The 22,261-nt window shown below is 43.8% G+C and overlaps 1 protein-coding gene across 1 annotated transcript in view; it reads left to right on the top strand.

Moving 5' to 3' along the window:
• Positions 1-1,672: 1,672 nt before the first annotated feature.
• Cep85 (centrosomal protein 85) overlaps positions 1,673-22,261 on the top strand; it is a 42,775-nt gene continuing 22,186 nt past the window's right edge. The window contains exons 1-3 of the mRNA XM_021200068.1: positions 1,673-1,815; positions 14,369-14,439; positions 19,511-19,663. Of these exons, the coding sequence (XP_021055727.1) occupies positions 14,385-14,439; positions 19,511-19,663 (208 nt within the window). The 5' untranslated portion in view covers positions 1,673-1,815; positions 14,369-14,384. The remainder of the gene's footprint in view (positions 1,816-14,368; positions 14,440-19,510; positions 19,664-22,261) is intronic.

The raw sequence follows: 22,261 nt of genomic DNA, 5'->3' as shown, positions 1-22,261 counted from the left end.
TTCCCAGCAACCACATGGTGGCTCACAACCATCTGTAGGGAGGATCTGATGCTTTCCTCTGGTGTGTCTGAAGACAGTGACAGTGTACTCACATACATGAAATAAATAAATAAATCTTAAAAAAAAATTAAAGAATAAATTACGCACAGCATTTGGAAGGTAGGGACAGGACGATCAGGGTTCAAGGTTTGCTTGAATTACAAAGTGAGTTTGAGGCTAACTTGGTTTATACGAAATTCTGAGTAGACAAAAAAAATGTAACTGATGATTTATGCATACTTAAACATTATGGGGGTTTGGAGTGATGGCTCAGTTTAAGAGCACTTGTCAGCTCTTCCAGAGGTCCTGAGTTCAATCCCCATCAACCACATGGTGACTCACAACCATCTGTAATGGGATCCGATGACCTCTTCTGGCATGCAGGTGTATAGGCAGATAGAGCACTCATATGCAAAAATAAATAAATCTTTTTTTTTTTTAAAGTACAACTGCTTTTGAAATGGGAATCCAAAGAGTGTTAAATTATGAGGACTCATTTTCACACGGAAATTATCACATGGCGGAGTGACTTTCAACTTACAGAGGGCAATGGAGCCAGGCATATCTGGTCAAACCTGTAATCTCAGAACCTGGTAAGTAGATGCAGAAAGATTAGTTCAGAGTTGACCGTGGCTGTAAAGAAAGTTCCAGGCTAACTGGGACTTGAGGAAACCCAGTCTCAAAAAAATAAAACAAGGGGAAGTTGAGAGCAGGTACTGTTCCGTTGTGAGGACTGGTCAGATCCCAACATCCATAACAGATGCTCCATAACAGATGTGCAAGACCCTATTGGAGAGGACTGTAGAAACACACCTTTTAAAAATACACTCACTGTATAGCCCAGGTTAGCATTAAACTCCTGATCCTACTGCTTCAGCCTGCTGAGTTGTGATTACAGGCAGATTCCATCACCCCAGCTCATGGTTTGTTTGTTTGTTTGTTTTTGTTGTTGCCATTTATAGATTTCAATCCTAACAGGTCCACAATTTCAAGTTTCTTTCCTTCTCAGGACCAGCTCTTCTCAGCCCACATCCTGCCCTTGTTCCCTCCTTCCCTACAAAAGAAATAGAAGCCACCAACTGGGAAAACTCTCTTCCCATCAGTTCATCAATTCATTTTTAAACATCCACTCTGTAGACCAGGCCGGCCTCGAACTCAAGTGCCGGGATTAAAGGCATGCGCCACCACTGCCGGGCTCATCATTAATTCTTAATTCTAATAGTGACCCCTGAGTAGCCAGTGACCCTGGCAGGTCACAGGCAAAATCTAATTCCTGGTTCCGGAGGGAAGGGGGATGGAGATTAGGCGGGATTCCCTAAAACCTAGCCAAAGCCAGGCAGGCCACCCTAAGCCTCGCGGGGACACAGCGCCACCGAGTGGCGGGACCCGGTATGGTGCGAGGAGACCGAGCTAAGTAGCCCCTGTAGCCCCTGTGTCATGCGCAGAGCGACGCACCGGTCCAGCGCCTCCTGCGTAGGGATCCACCCGCCCACAGCCCAGGACACAGTAAAGGGGGCGGGACACGAGAGCGGCCTGAGTCTCCATTGGTCAACTGTAGGCAGAAAGAGGCGGGGCAGCCAGGCGCCTAGGCTTTCTATTGGCCAGCGGCAAGCGGAGAGAGGCGGAGCTGGGCGGCGCGCGCTCCGGGGCGTGCGGCTTGACGGGCGTGGAACGGCCGTTAGGCGACCTGAGGAGCGGATTCGCCGCTCGTGCGGACGTGGTCGCCGCCGTCAGTGACCCAGAGTGAGGGGGGTCGCCGCTCGCTCTCTGGCCCGTGTAAGTTCTTTGGGGGGAGGCTCCCGCCGAAGCGGCGGTCCCTGTCCCTCCTTCCGTAACCCCGGGAAAACCTCGGAAAGTCGGGTCCTAGCTTCTTAGGGGTGTGGGGGGGTGAACCCCGTGGAGAGCGAAGCGCATGCGCAGATGGACCGAGCGGTAATTCCACCCCAATCTCTCCTCTCACCGGCTGAGTTCCCTGGCTAAGGATCCTCACACGCCCCCCTCGCGTCTCCGTCCCTTTCCCCCTGCGCCTCGCATTCCCCTTTGTCATTGACTCCACGGCAGTTTCCATACTTGTGTGCCAGACGCCCCCTGCCCTCGTTAAGAGCCCCACGGCCCGTTCAGCAAGTTGTCACTCGGCGAGTAGGGCCTGGAAACTGAAGGCGCCGGTGTGGTGAGGTCTGCAGGCGATCCCTGCGGAGGTGGCCTCTGAGCTGAGGGGTAGTTGAGGGGCAGAGGACGCCTGGGGATGGCCTAGACCAGGGCTTTTGCAACTCCATCTTGCACGAAGAGGCTAGCGATGCTGCTAGATCCCTGTAGGGAGACAGCCTCCTCCTCGCCCCTGCCCGCAGTTCCCTGGAGCTCTAAGGTCAGTGGTGGCCGAGTTGAGTAACCTGGTCTGAGGTTTGGGATGAATCAGAACTTTAGTCTAGCTGAGTGTTAGAACATTTGACTTCGGTAAATCAGGAAGGTCAGACCGTGTCTGTTTTGTTGTGGTGGTGGTGTTGAAATACTGAGCATTAAATAAACCCTTAGCCCAGGCAGGCACTCCACTACTTAGCTGGGTCCCCTGCCCGCCTTCCCTATTCTTTCTGTTTTTAGGTCTTGATATGTAATCCAGGCTGGCCTAGAATTTCCTGTATAGACCAGGCTGGGCTTCTGCTGTTGTTGTTTTGGATTTTGAGACAAGGTCTCACTCTGTAGTCTTGGCTGACCTCGAACTTATGATGTAGTCCAGGGTGGTGTTGAACTCCCAGAGGTCCTCCTGCTTTGGTCTCTCTTGCAGGGATTACAGATGTGCAGCACCGTATCAGGCCCAGACTGTCTTGAATTCATGTTAATTTTGTCTTAGCTTCCATAGTTAAGATTGCAGGCTCACATATGACCAGTCGTTTTTCTTTAACACGATATATTTCTAACTTGGTGCAGAAACAGGCAAATAGTAGGTACTCAGTAGCTTTGGGTTGATGAATATAGTATCAGGTCAGGGGTTTTTAAACACACTCTCTCTTACTGTTCATTAGTGGTTTGCCACATGCTTGTCTGTGTGAGGGTGTCAGAAGTCCTTGAACTGGAGTTACAGACCATTGTGAGCTGCCATACGGCTGCTTTGAATTGTGAGCAGCCAGGGCTCCAACCACTGAGCCGACTGTCTTTCCGGCCCTTAGACTGCCACTCTTGATCCCGTTTTTTGTCAGGAAAATTTTTGTGAGATCTTGAGTGTGTAAGTATATTAAACATTTACAGATAAGTGATAAACTTACTTTGAAACAGTTATTTGAAGCTTGGTTTGGTGGCTCATGCTTGTAATCCGAGCACTTAGGAAACTGAGGCAGAAGAATTTGTTAAAGTACTGGCTAACTCAGTCGGTAGAGCATGAGACTCTTAATATCAGGGTGGTTTAAGCACCACGTTGGGCGCCAAATTAAATGTACTGGGGGCTTTTCTATGCCCACCCTTGTTCCCAAGTAATGTCAGAGATTTTTATGTTTCTTTTATATCATATATGTATATATATATAAAATCATATTTTATATTTATTAAAAGGCTTCAGCACTATAACTGGGTAGGTTTGAGGTACTCTAACCTGACTATGTTGGCCTGGCATACTTTCTAGCCATGAGGTGCTACCTGTCGTCTTAGACTCACTCTAGCACTTCTTTCTTCATATACATCCTCATGGTGACCTCCTCTGTCCCACCTGAGATGCTCTCTCTCTCTCTCTCTCTCTCTCTCTCTCTCTCTCTCTCTCTCTCTCCCCCTTGCTCTCACACTTGCTCTCGTTCTCTTGATCTTGCTCTCTTGCTCTCTCAGTCTCTTTCTCCATCTCTGAGCTAGGAAGACCCACCTTACCCTCTCCTGCCCAGTTATAGACTGATAAGCTCTTAATTGACCAATCTGAAGATGATGGAGAGCAATGTTTGATAAAATTTCAAGTCAGAAAGCGCTTCATAATAATGACGGTGCCAAGTTCAGACCACCCAGATCTCTGGGGTACAGAAGTCAGCAGTTGAATACACAATGCACAAAAACACCCCCACCATCATTGCCTGGGAGTTCAGTGCTAGCCTGATCTGCACATTAAGTTCTAGCCAGGCTACATAGAAGACCCAAACTCAAAACAAGAAAACACAGTTCTTTGGTATGTGTATAATTTTTATCATCTATTAAAGACAGCAGCTAATTTGTATGTTAATGAGGTGCTTATTTGTACATAATTAAATATTGCCGGGATGGTGATCCATGCCTATGTTCTCAGCACTTGGAAGACGGAGATTTGAGGGCAGTCCTTGGCTACACAGCAAACGCTGGGCCAACGTGAGCTACACGAATTGTCACAGAAACCAAAAGCAATTTTGGATGACAGTTTGATACTGCAGGATACAGATCATCTTCAACATTTATTAGAGTTGGTATTTTGATGTTATCACTATTAATACTGAGAACACTGCTTCGCATAAATACATAGTACAAAATGGCAGAAGTGTGTTTAGGTACATGTGATATTTATCAGAGTGGGTGTGTGTGTGTGTGTGTGTGTGGGAGGGGGGGAAGGAGGGAGGGAGGTGGTCTACAGAGTTAGTTCCAGGACAGCCAGGGCTACACAGAGAAAAACAAAGTTAACAAATACAATGTGCTGGGCCTTCAGGATGGCTCAATAGATAAAGGTGTTTGCTGCCAGGCCTGAGAACCTGAATGTCCATACGCACATGCACACATGATTACACAGGTCCAAGGTTGATGGCAGTAGTCATTGATTTCTATCTTTTTCATCAAAGCAGGAGCTTATCTCAGTCAAGCTCAGAGCTTGTCAATATAGGTAGTCTAGTGAACCAGCTTGCTCTGGGGATCCCCTGTCTCTGCCTTCTGAAGCTGGGGTTACAGTAAGCTCCCACTCCCACTTGGCATTTCCAGGAGTTCTGGGTGTCTCCCTGCTTATGTGTGAGCATTTTAACTACTCAGCCGTCTTCCCAGCCCCTCAGTCTAAACCTTTATTTTCTTATCTGTAAAAGGAGGCTGATAATATTAACTGACTCAGAATTGATGAGTATCAAACAGGACACATAATGTATATATAAAGTACTTAGCACAAGGTTTAATAGGAAGTTTTGCATTCGTGTTACATTTTTTATGTGAGTGAACATTTTTGTAGTGTATGCACTTTTAATTTAGTTACCAAGTTCTTCCTGTTTGCATTCAGTTGTATTTCTTTAGCTGTATAGTTGATTAATTGTGTTTGGGTTTTGTTGTTGTTTGTTTGTATAATATTTTAGAGAATCTATATAGCCTTCAGTGAGTCCTAAAAATCTTTTTGTTGTTGTTCTTTTGGTTTTTTTCCAGACAAGGTTCTGTATGTATCTCTAGCTGTTCTGAAACTTACTCTATCGATCAAGCTGGCTTCGAAATTGTAGAGATCTGCCTGCCTCTGCCTCCTGAGTCCTGAGATTAAAGGCAAGCACTACTACCACCTGGCCCCTGAAAATCTTTTTTTTTAATATTTTAAATATTTATTATATTTTATGTGGTATGTGTGTTTATTAGTGAGACTGTGGGCATCCCTGTTTCCTGACATTTGTGTAACAGTCACAGAACGGCATCAGGCATCAGTCCTTGTTTTTAACTTGTTTGGAACAGGTCTTTGTTGTTTGTTGCTGCACACACCAGACTAACTGGCCCACAAACCACTAGAGATTCTTTTGTCTCTGCCAGCTCAGTGTATAAGAGCACTAAGAGATGAGCTACTGTCTTAGACTTTTCCTTGGTTTGGTTGGCTGTGTTGTTCTTTTAGATTTACGCACACACACACACACACACCTGTGAAATTCCTGCAGAGATGAGAAGAGCGTCTTGGATCTTTTGAAGCTGGAGGTGCAGGTTGTGAGCTGCCTGCCATGGGCCCTGAGCAGTAAGCACTCGTAACTGCTAACCTAGCTCTCTAGTCCTGATTTGATGTTTTAGGACAGATACACTCTGGGTAGTCCAGGCTGAAGATCCCCTGTGTAACATCCAGAGTGCTGGGTTTACAGTGTGCTATGTTCAGCCTAAAAAAAATTTTATTGTTGCTCATCTGATTCTAAGCTTATTAAGAAAAAGTCTAGAATAGTTTATACGGTTTATTCTTTATGGGGATACTTTTAAAAACTTTATTCACAGATTTATGTTTTTTTTTTTTTTTTAACTTTTCATTGATTCTTTGTAAGTTTCACACCATGGATCCCAGTCCTACTCATCTCTTTGTCCCCTTGTATCCACCCTTTACCCTTGAAACCCCACCAACTAAAACACACACACACACACACCAAAATCAAAGCATAGAAAACGTCATCATGGGAGCTGTAGTCTGTCACAGTGTGTCCGCCAGTGTATCCCTCTGTCCCTATATCGTCAATAGCAGATGTTTATTGCAATGAGGCATTGGTCTGGCTTGAGAGACCCCTGGCTTCTGTAACACCATACGTATTGGATCCTCCTGCTGCTGCCCTGTGCCTTGGGGACCCTGCAGCTTTGGATCAGCAGGACTGGCCCTTTCATGGATCTCAACTATTTGCAGATGGCACAGATTTGGGGATGGGCCAACTCAGTGCCCTGGATCTGGGTCTGGCTGGTAAGCTGAGCTGGTCAACCCCCTGCTCACCCTTATCAGCACCACCAGGGTGAGTTTTACAGCACTGCTCTGGCTAGGCCACCCAATGACACCATCAGTAGGAGGCAGGGACACCTCTCCCTCTCTTATGGCCAGTTTTCCCCAACTGCTGCAGATGGTGAGGGGTAAGGGGGGAGGGCATCACCCCACCCCCCATACCACCTCACCACAGATGAATCATGGAGCCAGCTTGCACTCGAGCTCCCTCTCTCTCTCTCTCTCACTCTCTCTCTCTCTCTCTCTCTCTTTCTCTCTTTCTCTCTTTCTCTCTTTCTCTCTTTCTCTTTTTCTCTCTCTCTCCTTGAGGATGGCTCATCTGTTCCTTCTCAATCGGCCCAGTACTGCTGTGCTGCCCAGGTGAGGCACAGGGCCCACTCTCCTGAGTGCTGCTACTGTTGATGTACAGAGCTAGCTCTCAGCCCTCATGACCTTTCCCCAGCTGCCTCTGAGGGCTGAGAAGCTGAGGGGCAGAGAGCATCCTCTCCTCCCGTCCGGGCTACCTCACAGCAGAGGGCATACACAGTGCAGAGAGGTGAATGACTCTTCACAGGGTTTGTACAACACATTTACATTATTATTCATAATAGTAGCAAAATTATAGTTATTAAGCAATAAAAATAATCTTATGGTTAGGGGTCACCACAACATGGGGAACTATATTAAAGGGTCGTAGCATTAAGAAGGTTGAGAACCACTGCTCCGGAGGCTGGTTCTGAAGGCAGAGACTGAAGGATTACTACACGTTTAAGCTTAGCCTGATTTATATAAGACCCCAAAGAAAAAAACAAAACTCTGAAATACAATTGGCATTTGTTTTATGCAAACATTGTAGTTTTTGAGAGAGCTGTGATTGCATACACTAACATAAATTCATTGGTTTTTAAAATGTTCCACTGCAGAATCTAACCCCTAAATATTTGATCACCCTAAAAAGAAAGATTATATGTATTAGCAATTACTCTCTATTCCCTGCCTGTTCAGCTCTTATTTCTGTGAAGTTAGCTGTTCTAAACATTTCATATGACTGAGTCCATGCAAAATGTGGCTACTGGTGTTTGGCTTCATTTAGCTTGTTTAGGTAATGTGTACAGGTACATGTAGGAGCCATTGGTCAGCCTCAGACATTGTTCCTCAGGAGTTATCCACTTGTTGAGTCAGGCTTTCAGTGGAACCTGAGGATCCCTGATGACACTTGGATATCTGGCCAGTAAGCTACAGGGATCCTCTGTCTCTACCTCTCCAGTGCTGGGATTGTAGGCATATGCCACCATGCCTAGGATTTTATGCAGGTGCTGGGGATGGAATATAGGTCCCTCACTCTTGTATAGTAAGCACTGTATTATCCTACCAACTCCATTATATATGTGTGGGATGTATATTCACATGTACATGTCTGTATGCATATATGTGGGTATATGTGGAGGTTAAAGGTTGATGGTAGGTGTCTTTCTCTATTGGTCTCCACCTTGTTAAAAATGTTTTATTCTTCTCTCAGATACTACATCCCATCTGCAGTTTTCCCCACTCCCTTACCCCCAGTCTCTCACCCACACCCTCCTTCTTTCCCAACTCCTGATCCAAATGCTTTTCCTCAGACAAGAGCAGGCCTTCCAAGGATATCAACCAAACATGGTGTAGCAAGCTACAATAAGACCAGACACATACTGTCACATCAAGGCAGGACAAGGCAACCCAGTACAAGGAATAGTGTCTCAAAAGTAGGCAAAAAGTCAGGGCAGCCCCCACTCCCTCTGTTAGCAATCTAACAAGAACACCAAGCTATTCAGCCATAGCCTATATGCAGAGGACCCAGGTCAGACCCCATAGGCTCCCTGATCTCTGAGCCTTCATGAACTCTGGTCGGTTGATTCTGGGCTGTGTTCTTGTTGTATCCTTGAGCCCTCTGGTCCCTTCTATTCTTCCTCCAGGGCCGTAGTTCTCTGGTTTGGCTAGACTGCCTGGCCAGCAAGCCCCGGGACCCTCGTGCCAGTGCTTCTGTAGCACTAGGACTGCAGGCAGGCACCAGCGGGTTTGAACTCAGGTGCCTTTGCTTACAGTCACGCACTTAACCAGCTAAGCTTTCTAGTTTACTTCATTCCTTTTGTAGCCAAATGATACCCGGATTTACAGTTCTACCACATTTATCCATCATATCTGATTAATGAACTTAGGATTGTTTGTACTTTTTATATATAATTATTTAATTATTTACTTTTTTGTAAATAATGTTAAGGACAGTCACAGGGATTCTTTGTGCCTTAGCTTTCTCAATAGTTAACAGTGGACTATTTTTACCTAGTCTCTAGGGATGATTATTTAAAATGTACATATGGACCGCAGTTACATACAAATGCTGTACCATACATATAAGGAGCATGAACATCTGAATTTTACTGCCTGAGGCATTCCTGGAATTAGTTCTAAATGGATATAGGAGGACCATTGTACAGTTGAGCCACCGGGTTCCTAAATAGCAGCCTTAGGAGGCTCTGGGGGTTCTTTTTTCACTTCATTCTGAATTTGAAAATGTCTTAGAATACACTGTGGTTTCTGTTTGGTTCTTCTTAAAGGATAACAAAATAAAATTGATATTTTCTACCTAGTACTGGGGTTGGGAGCAGAGAAAGAAAATTAAAAGTTTAAAGTCATCCTGAACTTCGTAGTAAGACCCTTTGTCCAAAAAAAAAAAGAAAGAGAAGGGCAAAAGAGCCCATTGAGAGGGTAGAGTTGGTGTGGACAGGAAGCATCACTAATAAGTGGGTGGTTATGCTATATCATTAACTCACTGACCATCAGTTGAATGGCTAGCTATAAGTTGATGATAACTAGCCATAAGTTGAAGATTTTGTTGTTGTTACTTTGAAGGGTTTTTGGTCTTTATTTTTATGGGTGTTTTGCTGGCACACATGTATGTCTGCGCTATATATGCGGTGCCCACAGAGTATAGAGGATGTCAGCTCCTCTGAAGCTGGAGTTAAAACTGCTTGTTTTGTGGTACTTTGTGGGCGCTGGGATCCAACCCAGGTCCCCTGAAAGAGCAACTAGTGTTCCTACCCACTGACCCATCTCTCCAGCCCACCCACTGACCCATCTCTCCAGCCCACCCACTGACCCATCTCTCCAGCCCACCCACTGACCCATCTCNACCCACTGACCCATCTCTCCAGCCCACCCACTGACCCATCTCTCCAGCCCACCCACTGACCCATCTCTCCAGCTCATTTGTTTTAGAGACTCAGTGTGTGGCTCTGGCAAACATGGAGCCTTCAGGCTTCCTGTTTCTGCTCCCTGGGTGCTCACTTGATACTTTTATGAAGGAAATGTGGTTTTAGAGTATGGTTCCATTATGTTATTACAGTACTGAGTTGATGGCCTCTTGGCTTTTTGCTAAGGTAGCACTGTGGAGATCAGTAAAGTACACTAATTCGTACCATATAACCGCCTTTTTTCCCCTTTCAAAATTGAATTTCACCTCTAAGAATTGTATCCTGTGAATTTTCTCAAATTATTTTGGGCACTCATAAATTCAGTTTCTGAATTCCTGTTGTGTCTGCCCCCCCATTTTTGTTTTCCTAATGACATCTCAAATAATGGCATTAAAAACAACAGATAATTGTATACTTAGGGCTGGTGTGTTTGTAGTCTTGAGTCTACCATGCTAGTGCTTCCACAAACCTAAACAATACACCTCATGAAACAATCTTACAAAATAACTAAATTAGTTAATATATTTTTACTGTAATCTTAGACTTTGCTTAATGGTAACTCTTGTTATTCTTTGACCAAGAGAACTTAGCCACAGCATCTTTGATAGCTGTTGTAAAGACACCTTAACAAAGTCCTCTTGAGAAGCCCATACCATATCCTGCATGTGTACAGTGTTCCTATGTGTAGCTGTTTAAATACTTAATAATGGAACTTAGCTTCACTTAGTGCGGTCTAGCCAGAGGTCTGGCCTTACCTGAGTGAAGGGCTATACAGAGAAAGTCCACTCATTGCTGGCCACAATGCTGTCTCCTTGTTAGCATTGACAGTTGACTTCATCCTCCTCTCTTTCCATCACTCCCTCCTTCCTTTGTTTATTTCATTTTGGTTTTCTGGAATAGGGTCTCATATAGCCCAGAATAGTCGTTTGTTTGTTTGTTTGCTTGCTTGCTTGCTTGCTTGTTTTTCCAGACAGGGATTCCTGGCTATCCTGGAATTCAAACTATAGACCAGGCTGGCCTTGAACTCAAAGAGATCCTCCTGCTTCTGCCCTCTGAATGCTGGGATTAAAGGCAAGAACCTAGATTAGTCTTAACCTGTGTCTCCCAAATAGCAGTGTTCAGGCAGGCATGGTATAAGAAGAGCTCTACATCTTGTTCCAAAGAAGACTGAACAAACAGAAGACTGGCTTCCAGGGAGCTAGGATGAGGGTCACAAAGCTCATGCCCACAATGACACATTTCTTCCAACAAGGCCCCATCTTCTAATAGTGCCACTCCCTGGGCCAAGCGTATTCAAACCACCACAGCTACCCACTTATTTTCTACACATGCAGTATGGTACACATACACATCAGAATGATAATCATAGTATGAATAATTTGTTTGTAAATTTAAAACATAGTTTCTTAGGTCTGATATCTCTGCAGTCGGGAATTAGAGGGACAAAGATCACAAGTTCAGGGTCATTTTTAACTACCTAGTGAGTTTGAGGCCAACCTGGCATAAGTGAAACTCTGTTTTATGCCCTCACCCTAAAGTTTTCAAGTATCAGTACTTTGAAAGAAAGAAACAGAGACTGGCTTAAGAAAAACTGTGTGGGAACTAGGGAGCTGGCTACAAATCATGAGGAACTGGGTTTGGATTTCCAGTGGGCTCAGCAATATGCGTCTCTGACCCCAGTACTTTGGAGGTAAGGGTAGTATGGCCAGCCAGTCCCGCTGAATCAGTGTATGTCTCTTTAGTAAAGAGACAGTACCTCAGAAAATGTAGTGGAAAACACTTGCTGTCTGTGTCTGGCCTCCACAGTTTGGATGAGGTGACTAGCATGTAGAGGCCCTTGTCTCAAGCCCAACCACCCAAGTGGGATCCTCATCTGCATGGTGGAAGTACAAAACTGACCCTGACAGTTTGTTCTCTTGCTTCCACAGGTGCGCTGTTGTGCACACATACAGTAAATGTTATTTATTTGTTTGGTTTTTCTGAAACAAGGTTTCTCTGTGTAGTTCTGGAACTCATTCTGTAGATCAGGCTTGCCCAAACTCTCAGACCCAACTGCCTCTGCTTTCTGTGTGCTAGGATCAAAGGCGCGAGCCACTATCACCTAGCCAAAAAAATGTTTTTTTTTTTAATTTTAATTATATATATATATATGTGTGTGGTATGTGCATGTGAGATGTGAGTGCAAGTGCCCATGAAGTCCAGAAGAGGGGGTTGGGTCCCCTAGAGGGAGCTGCAATTACAGCTTGCTGTGACCTGCCTGACATGGGTGCTTAGAACTGAACTCAGGTCTACTGGCTAAACCACTGACTGAGCCGTCTTTCCAGCCCCTTTTGTTTGTTTTTTGAGATGTGACCTTGTTATATACTTCCCAGGTTATGTGTTTCTTGAACTTTTTGTAGTATCTAGCAGTCTTTCTATCTCAGCCTCTTGAGTAGTTGGGAGTGCATGTGTCACCATGTCCCTGGTTGGTTAGGAGTGCATGTGTCACCATGTCCCTGGTTGGTTGGGAGTGCATGTGTCACCATGTCCCTGGTTGGTAGGGAGTGCATGTGTCACCATGTCCCTGGTTGGTNACCATGTCCCTGGTTGGTAGGGAGTGCATGTGTCACCATGTCCCTGGTTGGTTGGGAGTGCGTGTGTCACCATGTCCCTGGTTGGTTGGGAGTGCTTGTGTCACCATGTCCCTGGTTGGTTGGGAGTGCTTGTGTCACCATGTCCCTGGTTGGTTTGGTCTCTTTTTTGTTGTTGTTGTTTGAGACAAGGTCTCTCTGTGTAACCTTGGTGATCCTGGTCTCTGTATAGGCCAGGGTAGCCTTGAACTCAGAGATGTCTCCACCTCTGCCTCTTCGTGCAGGGATTAAAGATGTTTATGTATGGGTGTTTTGTCTAGGTAGTTTTTTGGGTGCCATATGTGTACCTACTGCCTGCCACCAGAGACCTGAAAGAGAGTGTTGAATTCCTAAAGTTATAAGTAGTTGTGAGTCACCCAGGGAACACTGGGAATCAAAGTTTTGTCCTCTAGAACAGCTGGTGCTCTTAACCGCTAAGCAATCTCTCTAGCCTTAAAATACTGTGCAGTGTAAATTATGGGAAAATGCTTGAGTATATGGTACGCTTTTGTAAGATAGGTATTTGTTTCTTCTCTTGCTTGTGGTATACTAGTAAAATAGCCTTAGAATCTTCAAAATGCTATGTATCTTTTCATATGCTAATAAGTATTTGTTGACTGATAGCCCCTGGGTAGTTTTTGTAATTCTTTTTTCTGGGGTGGGTGGGTGGGGTGGTACCCAGGATTACTCTGCCTGCCTGGCAGAACTCTCTCCTTTTGATTTGGCAGTAGAGCTCAATGGGCAGCAGTCTTGGTGGGCAAATCTTTACAAACCTTTATAACATCCTTAGTAACTCTAAGCTCCTATTTTCTTGGCTTTCTACAGTCCCTAGTCTAACAGGAAACCTGGTTAGTGTGCCACCTATATCTTCCAGTATATTTGAGGCAGCACTCCTTTAGCTAAATTCTACTTTTGTGTAACTTATGTTTTCTCAACCAAGTTTACTTGTACATCCTTATTAACACAGTTTATCATTTCTAGCTTCCCCATCAGTAGCAAACTCAAGGGAGTGTCTTCTCTCTGAAGCTCTTGTACCCCTTATTTGCCTTTGGCATATGCATCTCTTACCTGTGTCTCTTGTAATATGCCCCTTTTCTCCTTTTTCCTGTTTTTGTTTTGTTTGTTGGAGGCAGTCTCAATGTGTTGCACAGATTTGTGGTAATTCTTCGGCCTCAGCTTCCCAAGTGTAGGATTATGGGTATGCAGTACCACACCTGGCTGTAATATCTTTTTTGGGAGGGCGGGGGTTCGAGACAGGATTTCTCTGTGTAGCCCTCGCTGTCCTGGAACTCACTCTGTAGACCAGGCTGGCCTCGAACTTGGAAATCCATCTGTGCTGGGATTAAAGATGTGCCCCACCACTACCTGGTTTGTAGTATCTTTATAATAAGACCATAATTTATTTTTCTAACCAAGGTATATAGTTCTGATTGACCTGGATTATTATGTAAACCAGGCTGGCCTTGAATTTGTGGTAATTCTCCTGACTCTGCCTCTTGAGTGCTGGAATTATAGATGTGTCATCATGCCTGATCTAAACTAGTACAAATAAAGATTCCTCGAGTTCTGTAAACCATTCTAGCAAATAAACTCTAGGAGGGAGTCATGGGACCGTTGGTTTATAGCTAGTTGATAAGCATGGGTACCTCAAGTTGAGAATTGGGATAGCATTTGAAGCTGGGCAGTTGGAACACCAACACACACACAGTCTAATGTCAGAGCATATTGTTAGAGTTAGGAGGAAACAGAATTTGTTTACTTTTATGTCAAGTTTATGGTGGGTTTTGTTTTGTTTCATCTAATGGGAACAGAGATATACATAATTTTTACAAAGATACTGGAAAATTCTGACTGGTTACTCTTTCATTCTGCAGTTGTCTCAGGTAACTGATGGCCATGCAAGAAAAATACCCAAATGACAGGTCTCCTCATGTTACTTCACCAGGTGAGTAGTCAGGGAGGAACAGCATGAATCACTGTGTTCTACTCATGTGCTACTCCACAAAGATTGGAATTCTTGGATGCCCGCCATCTCTTGTACCAAGAGAGCTGAGAATTTATCTCTAGAATGGATTGACAAGCTTTTGAAAGCTCAATAGATGCACACTGTAGGTATATGAAGTATGTATATATAAACACACATACAAATACAGTGAGAGGGATTTAGTTACAGAAGCAAATTTCAGATCAGAATAGTAAAATAACATGAAATTTTTTTGGTGGGGAGATATTTATCAAGAAATGACTTTTTTTTTTTTTTTTTTTTTTTTTAAATTTAACTAGACAAATGCTTTTTAACTTCAGAGTCTCACAGAACCTGGCTCATGGTAGACCCTGGTACATTTTTGTAGTATCTTCTTAGGTTTGCTATCTCTCTTTCTTTTCTCTCCCCCCCCTTCCTTTCCTTCATTTTTATGCATGTGATATGATGTGTGGTGTGTGTGTGTGTGTAGGTCCATGTGCCATGGAGGTCAGATAGCAACTCAAGGGTTGTTCTCTCCTGCCACCTTGTGGGATCTGGGCATCAAACTCATGCTGCCAAGGTTGTGCCTAAGTGCTTCTACCCCTGAGCCTTTTTGTTGGCCAACTTGCTTCTCACAGTAGGCCTCATGATAAGCATCTGGATGACTTCAAGATGCCTTCAGTAGTATTGAATATTTGCCGTGTGCCCTGCACTATCTTATAGGTAAATTATAATTTTAATATTATGCAAGATAGCAATTCCTGTCAAAGTTTCCTGCCATTTTTTGTTGTCTCCAGTAGCATGTTTTTCAAATTAGTAAAGGTCTTTACAGCAACACAAGCACATACACAAAAGTGGGGTACACATACACAAAAGCACATACACAAAAGCCGGTTTTGTTGTTTTGTTTCGGTGTTGTTGGCTTGGCCGGGGTGATGAGGTCCTGAGGTCCTGGCTGACCAGGAATTCACTGTGTAGACCAGCCTGATCTTACACCTGAGGCAGTCACTCTATGCCACCACACCTGGCTATACAGATGCTGCTGGTGACTTTAAGCTTAAGACTGTGTATATACCCCAGGCTGGTCTGAAATGTCATTGTAGCCAAAGATGACCTTGAAATCCTGGTCCTCCTGCCTTCACCTTCCAAGTGCTGGGATTATAAGTGTGAGGCACCTGCACAGCTAGCTAGGAAAATACCGTATAACTCAAAGTGCACACTCACAGAACACACATTAAAATACATCACATAGACTGGGCATGGTGGTACAATTTTAATCCCAGCACTCTGGAGGCAGAGGCAGATGAATCTCTGGGTTCAAGGCTAGACTGGTCTACAAAGCACATTCCAGGCCAGCCAGGGATACACAGAGAAACCTTGCCTATAAAACTATATATAAATAAATAATTTGGGTGTATATAGAGCAGGCTTTTTGTTTGTTTGTTTTTCGAGACAAGGTTTCTCTATGTAGTCCTGGCTGTCCTGGAACTCACTTTGTAGACCAGGCTGGCCTCGAACTCAGAAATCCGCCTGCCTCTGCCTCCCGAGTGCTGGGATTAAAGGCGTGCGCCACCACGCCCGGCTATATTTTTTCAAATCAGAGTATAATTCAAACAGTGGGAGTCCTCAGAGAAAGGCTACCTTCAGGAGAAACTCAGAGTATGCACTGTGAATAGGAGGAGTTGAGAGGAAAATGGTGTACTTGGCAGACACACTAACCTTGACGGAATAAGGCATTTGCCTGCTTCTAAGGCGAATAGTCTGTAGAACCATATTTTCCAATTTCAACTTAAGCTTTGGCACCTAAGTTACATGGAGAATAAGTAGATGCTGGTGCATTTATTTATGTGGCTCTTCTGATACGACTTAGGAAATTCACAGAAGTTTAAAAAATAATGTAACTGTAAGCTGATTGTGATAGTGTATCCACATGCAGCTCTTGGGAGACAGGCAGGTTGCAGGTTCAAGGTCACCCCCGGGGTTATGTGCACATCCTGAACCCACCTCAAAAGAGAAATAATATATTTGGTTTATTTTTAATTTTTATTTTTTGGTGTTGCTAAACTTTGAATCCTAAGCTTTGTAGATGCAAGCTCTTCCACTGAGCTTCAAAGAAAGAAAAAAATGAACAAATGAATGATTTTTGAATAAGCCAGTACTGGTGGTACACACCTGTAACACCTGCAGCGCCACACTTGAGGTCAAGGCAGGAGGATCAAGAGTTTGAAGGCATAGGTGACATTGTCTCAAAAACAAAAATAGTTTGGATTTAAGTCTTTGTAGAACTTTATTTATTTATTTTTTTTAAAGATTTATTTATTATATGCAAGTACACTGTAGCTGTCTTCAGACACTCCAGAAGAGGGCATCAGACCTCATTATGGGTGGTTGTGAGCCACCATGTGGTTGCTAGGATTTGAACTCAGGACCTTCAGAAGAGCAGTCAGTGTGCTCTTAATCGCTGAGCCATCTCTCCAGCCCAGAACTTTATTTTTTGCTTGTTTGTTTTGTAGACAAGAACTGGCTGAGTCCAGGCTGGACTCAGAACTGGGAAGAACGTCTCGACCTGGATTCCCAAAATGCTGAGATAGATTTTAAAGACTTTAAAATGAAGTGCATGTGGGTGTATGTACATGACTACAAGTGTCAGGCCAGGCCAGAAGAGGATGATGGATCCCCCTAGAGCTGAAGTCACAGGTAGTTCTGAGCCGCCCAGAGTAGGTGCTGGGAACTGAACTTAGATACTTATCTAGAGCAGTGTGTGCTCTTAACCACCGAGCCATTTCTGTGACACGCTAATTTAAACACCTAATCTAACTTGCCTGACAGTACATTAAGGAAGCTTTGAGGTCCGGTCCTGTTAGTTTTTTTTTTTTTTTTTTTTTTTCTTTTTTTCTCTTGCTCAAAAACCAGAGGGTTTTCTTTAACTTTTTTCATTTAAATTTTTTAAAGATTTGCTGTGTATAAGTGTTCTGCCTGCATGTATGTCTGTGTGCCAGATGCATGCCTGGTGCCCTCAGAGGCCAGAAAAGGGTATCAGATCCCATGGAACTGGAGTTAGAGATGGTTGTGAGCTGCCATGTGGGTTCTGGGAATCCAGTTCTGGGTTCCCTGGAAGAGCAGGGGCTCTTCCAGTACTCTTTATTGCTGCGCCATTTCTCCAGCCCCATACATGGGGTCTTTGTAGTGTCCTCACTGTGTAACACTGGCTGGCCTGGAACTTGCTATGTAGCCCTGGCTAACCTTGAACTCAGTGAGATGCCTATCTCTGTGCACTACCACACCAACTCACCTTAACCTTTTTGGATTCATTTTCAAAATGTATGTGACTGACCTGTTGTGGGTACCCTGGTTCAGACTGGCAGTAGTTTTCAACAAGGAACTGAAATAAGTATCTGTTCTTTGTGCGGCCTTGGGACATGTAGGATAATTCACACGTCATTGTGATTGAATGAGGGTTGCTACTGATAGTTAGTTTGTAGAGACCAGGGATATTAAATCATTCTATGCTGTGTAGACTACATAGGCTGTACATTGAAGAATATTTTGGCTCCGAATGCTAACCTCATCCATTGAGAACCCATGTAAAGTATGCAGATATTGGACCTGGACATATATGCCATTGCTCTCTTCTCTGTAAACTAGGCAAAGTATTGTAGCTTCAAGTTTTCAGTAAATTGTGTGTGTGTGTGTGTGTGTGTGTGTGTGTGTGTGTGTGTAGTGAGGCAGGACTCTATTGCCTGCACCCCCCCCNCCCCCCCAAAAAAAAAGGAAAAAAGACAAGGGAAAAAAGCAAAATCCCTAAAGATGACTTGTTTTTAAGACAGGGCCTCTCTCTGTAGCCTTGACTGGCTTGGAAATAGCTATGTAAATGTGGTGTCCTTTTACTTCTACCTTCCAAGAACAGGATTATGGGTAGGTGGCACTGTACCAGGCTTCTTGGCAGATCTTATTTCTGTCTTTTAATATTTTCAGGTTTCATGTTATTTTTATTAAAAATCAGCTAACTCCGGTGAGCCCAGTGGCACACATTGTAATCCCAGTTACTCAGGAGGCTAATATTGGCGAATTGCCATGAGTTTGAAACCAACCTGTGCTACAGAGTGATGACCATATAGAACATGTCTTTAATCCCAGAATTCTGGAAGCAGAGGCAGGCTGATCTCCTTAAGTTTGAGACCAGCCTCGTTGGCATGCATAGCAAGTGCCAGGCTAACCTAGGCTTCATTTTAAGGTCATGTCTCAAAAGCCAAAACAAACTACAACAGTAGTAAAATAAAACTAAACAACAAAAGTAAATTAAGGGGGCTGGAGAGATGGCTCAGTGGTTAAGAGCACTGACTGCTCTTCCAGAGGTCCTGAGTTCAAATCCCAGCAACCACATGGTGGCTCACAACCATCCGTAATGAGATCTGATGCCCTCTTCTGGGGTGTCTGAAGACAGCTACAGTGTACTTAAATATAATAAATAAATAAATCTTTTTTTTTTTAATAAAAAGTAAATTAAGGAGTTCATAGTAGCTGAAATGGGACTGTGAATAAGAAAGATGTGGCCTGCTGCTGTTTTACAGGTTTAATTCTGTTTGCTGTGGATATAGCCATTACAAAATAAGACCCTGGGGTTTTCCATGTACTGCTTTGTTAGCAGTCAACCTGCTTGGAATGTTTTACTGCTGATGAGGTTTTCAAGAACTACATTGCAGTATAGTGCATGCCTAGAGCATGGCTCTATTGTGAGTCTTTCTATGTTGCTATGATAAGGTTTTATATGTCGGTAGGTATAACTGCGGTAGAATGTAGCTCTAGGTGTTTAGTTGATTATTAAACTAAATGTTCTTGTCATACAGGGCTAATGATACACCTGGATTAAGCACCAATTCTTTGACAGGGGCCTATCTTGAGAAATCTTGAGCTTCAACAATGTGGATAGTCAGTTACGGAATTACATGTGAAGTCACCTAATAAAAATTTACTGACCTGTCCACCCAAAAAGGTGCTTAATCGAATTTCATGAGCTGGCTCACACTAAAGTGAAAAATGCCTCTTGTTACAGGTTCCAATGTGATTCAGAAAGGCAGTTCTCTGGGAACTGAGTGGCAGACACCAGTTATCTCAGAGACGTTTCGGAGCCGCTTCAGCCGCTGCTCAAGCATCGCTGACAGTGGGGACACAGCCATTGGGACATCATGCTCAGACATTGCAGAGGGTAAGCTTGATTCACAATTTGACTGTCAGCATGCCCTGCCATTTTCCATTTGAATTCCACATATATTGTCATTTACAGAATGATTGTAAGGACAGGCTATTCAGTCATGGAATCTGAATAACCATAAATAATTTCAAGTGTGCTTCTCTCTCTCTCTCTCTCTCTCTCTCTCTCTCTCTCTCTCTCTCTCTCTCTTAAAAGATTTATTTATGTATTATATACACTGTTGTGCCTGCATGCCTGAACAGGGCACCAGATCTCACTGCAGATGGTTGTGTGAGCCACCATGTGCTTGCTGGGAATTGAATGGGAATTGAACTCAGGACCTCTATAAGAGCATTTGGTGCTCTCAACCTCTGAGCCATCTCTCCAGTCCAAGCTAGCTTGCTTGCTTCTTTTTCCTTCCTTCCTTCCTTCCTTCCTTCCTTCCTTCCTTCCTTCCCTCCCTCCCTCCCTCCCTCTCTCTCTCTCTCTCTCTCTCTCTCTCTCTCTCTCTCTCTCTCTCTCTCTCTCTCTCTCTCCAAGCTTCTTTCTTTCTTTTTTTTTAAGATTTATTTATTTATTCATTTTATGTATATGAGTACACTGTAGCTACAGAAGGTTGTGAGCCTTCATGTGCTTGTTGGGAACTGAATTTTTAGGACCTCTGCTCGCTTGCTCCTATCAACTCCGCTCACTCAGGCCCAAAGATTTATTTACTATTATACATAAGTAAACTGTAGCTGACTTCAGATGCACTAGAAGAGGGTGTCAGATCCCATTACAGATGGTTGTGAGCTACCATGTGGTTGCTGGGATTTGAACTCAGGACCTTTGGAAGAGCAGTCAGTGTTCTTACCTGCTGAGCCATCTCTCCAGCTCCAAGCTTATTTCTTAATAGCACCAAATTTTCTGTCATCCTATGGTGTGTATACAGATCTGTTCTTTGTTCTTGTTTCTGTGGTTCGGTGGTTCTTGAGGTTGAGCCCTGGGCCTCACACATGCTCCAGGTGACTGCCATTCAAACATAGCCCTGGCATAGTGTTTTTTGTCAGTGGCCCCTTTTCCATCATTAATCTAGGCCAGTTTGTACTATTCCCATCTTCATTTATCTGCTAGCTAGTCCAGTTGTACTATTATGCATGCTCCAGTAGTCCCATAAGGCTTTCCCAGTGCCCTCTCCTTTACTGAGCCCCTTCCATATAACCTCTTTTTTTTCTTTTTGTATCTCTAATGTCTCTGCCACTTGCTTTTGCACGTATGTACCAATTACCCATAAGTACTTTACAAGGCATTTAAATGGGGCCTAGAGGGCAGAAGATCTAATGATAATAATCACTATTTTTGGGGCCAGACATAGTGGTACATACCTTTAGTTCCAGCACTTGAGAAGCAGAGGCAGGTAGATCTCTGAATTCAAGGCCAGCCTGGTCTGGTTTACTGAGTTTAGGACAACCGAAGCTACATAATGAGACCCTTTCTCATAAAAACAAACAAAAAATTACTATTTATGGGGCTTGAGTGATGGCTTATCAGTTAAAAGCACTTGTTGCTCTTGTAAAGGAGCCAAGTTTAATTTCTAGCTCCCACTTCAGGTAGCTCACATTAGTTTGTAACTTCAGTTACAGGGAATCATGTGGTGCACATGCCTACATGCAGACAAAATACTCATGAATAAAATAAGTCTGTTTTTTAAGTGTGTATATTATTTTTTGTTTTGGGGACAGTGTCTTATGTAGACCAGTCTGTCTTTGAACTTGCTGTGTAGTCAGGAATAAGTTCATTTCCTGCTTCCATCTCTCAAGTACTTGTATGACAGGAGTATGTCACCATGCTATCTTGTGATTAAAAAAATATAATGAAGCAGGAATGGTAGGAGGTAAAAGTAGCTTTTATTCTCCTATTGGGAATTGTTGTCTCGGAAGTGTACTGCCTCCATCTGCTAACCTTGGCTTTGTCCTGGAAGCTTCTAGCCTCCTGTAATCTTATATAGGCCTAGATTGTTTTCAGCCTCTGAGACTTACTGCGGAATAAGTTCACCCTTTCTTTTTCTTTCCTAGCCCTGACTGGCTGGTTCAACTCAGCTGTTTTGGCTCGAACTCCTCTCCACACTAACTGATTCGATCTGGCTTCTCTGTCTCTCTGCCTCTCCTGAACTGCTCTGCTTGGCCTCAAACTAACTTTGGCAGTCTGCTCTGATCTTCTGCTTCTCGTTCTCTGGCCCGTTCTTCACCTGTGTCTAGTTTGTTCTCTTGAACCTGTCTCTGTAAAACCCTCCCATTGGGAGGAGAGCACCAAGTCCCAGAAGTTCCTGTCCTCTGGCCTCCTATAGATGCACACACACAACCAATAATCTTTCTTTACAATGTAATTTAAAAACAATTAGGTCTGCGTTAACCTAGGTTACTCTGTAGACCGTGTTCTAATAAAACAAACAACCAAGAGGGCTCAGCACTTGCCTACCATTCCGGCTTTACCATCTCTCATTCCTCCTGCCCCCCGCCCCCCCAGCTACATGACACTGTCTCCAAAAACTTAAAAGAGAACAAGGATGTTAAGTCTGTTTCATTTTCATTGGGGCTAAGGGAAAGAGCTTACCCAGAGTTTAACTTCCAGTAC

Source organism: Mus pahari, chromosome 6 (assembly GCF_900095145.1).
Source record: "Mus pahari chromosome 6, PAHARI_EIJ_v1.1, whole genome shotgun sequence".
Taxonomy (NCBI): Eukaryota; Metazoa; Chordata; class Mammalia; order Rodentia; family Muridae; genus Mus; species Mus pahari.
The sequence above is the reverse complement of the archived record's forward strand: the minus strand, read 5'-3'. Positions and strand labels throughout refer to the sequence as shown.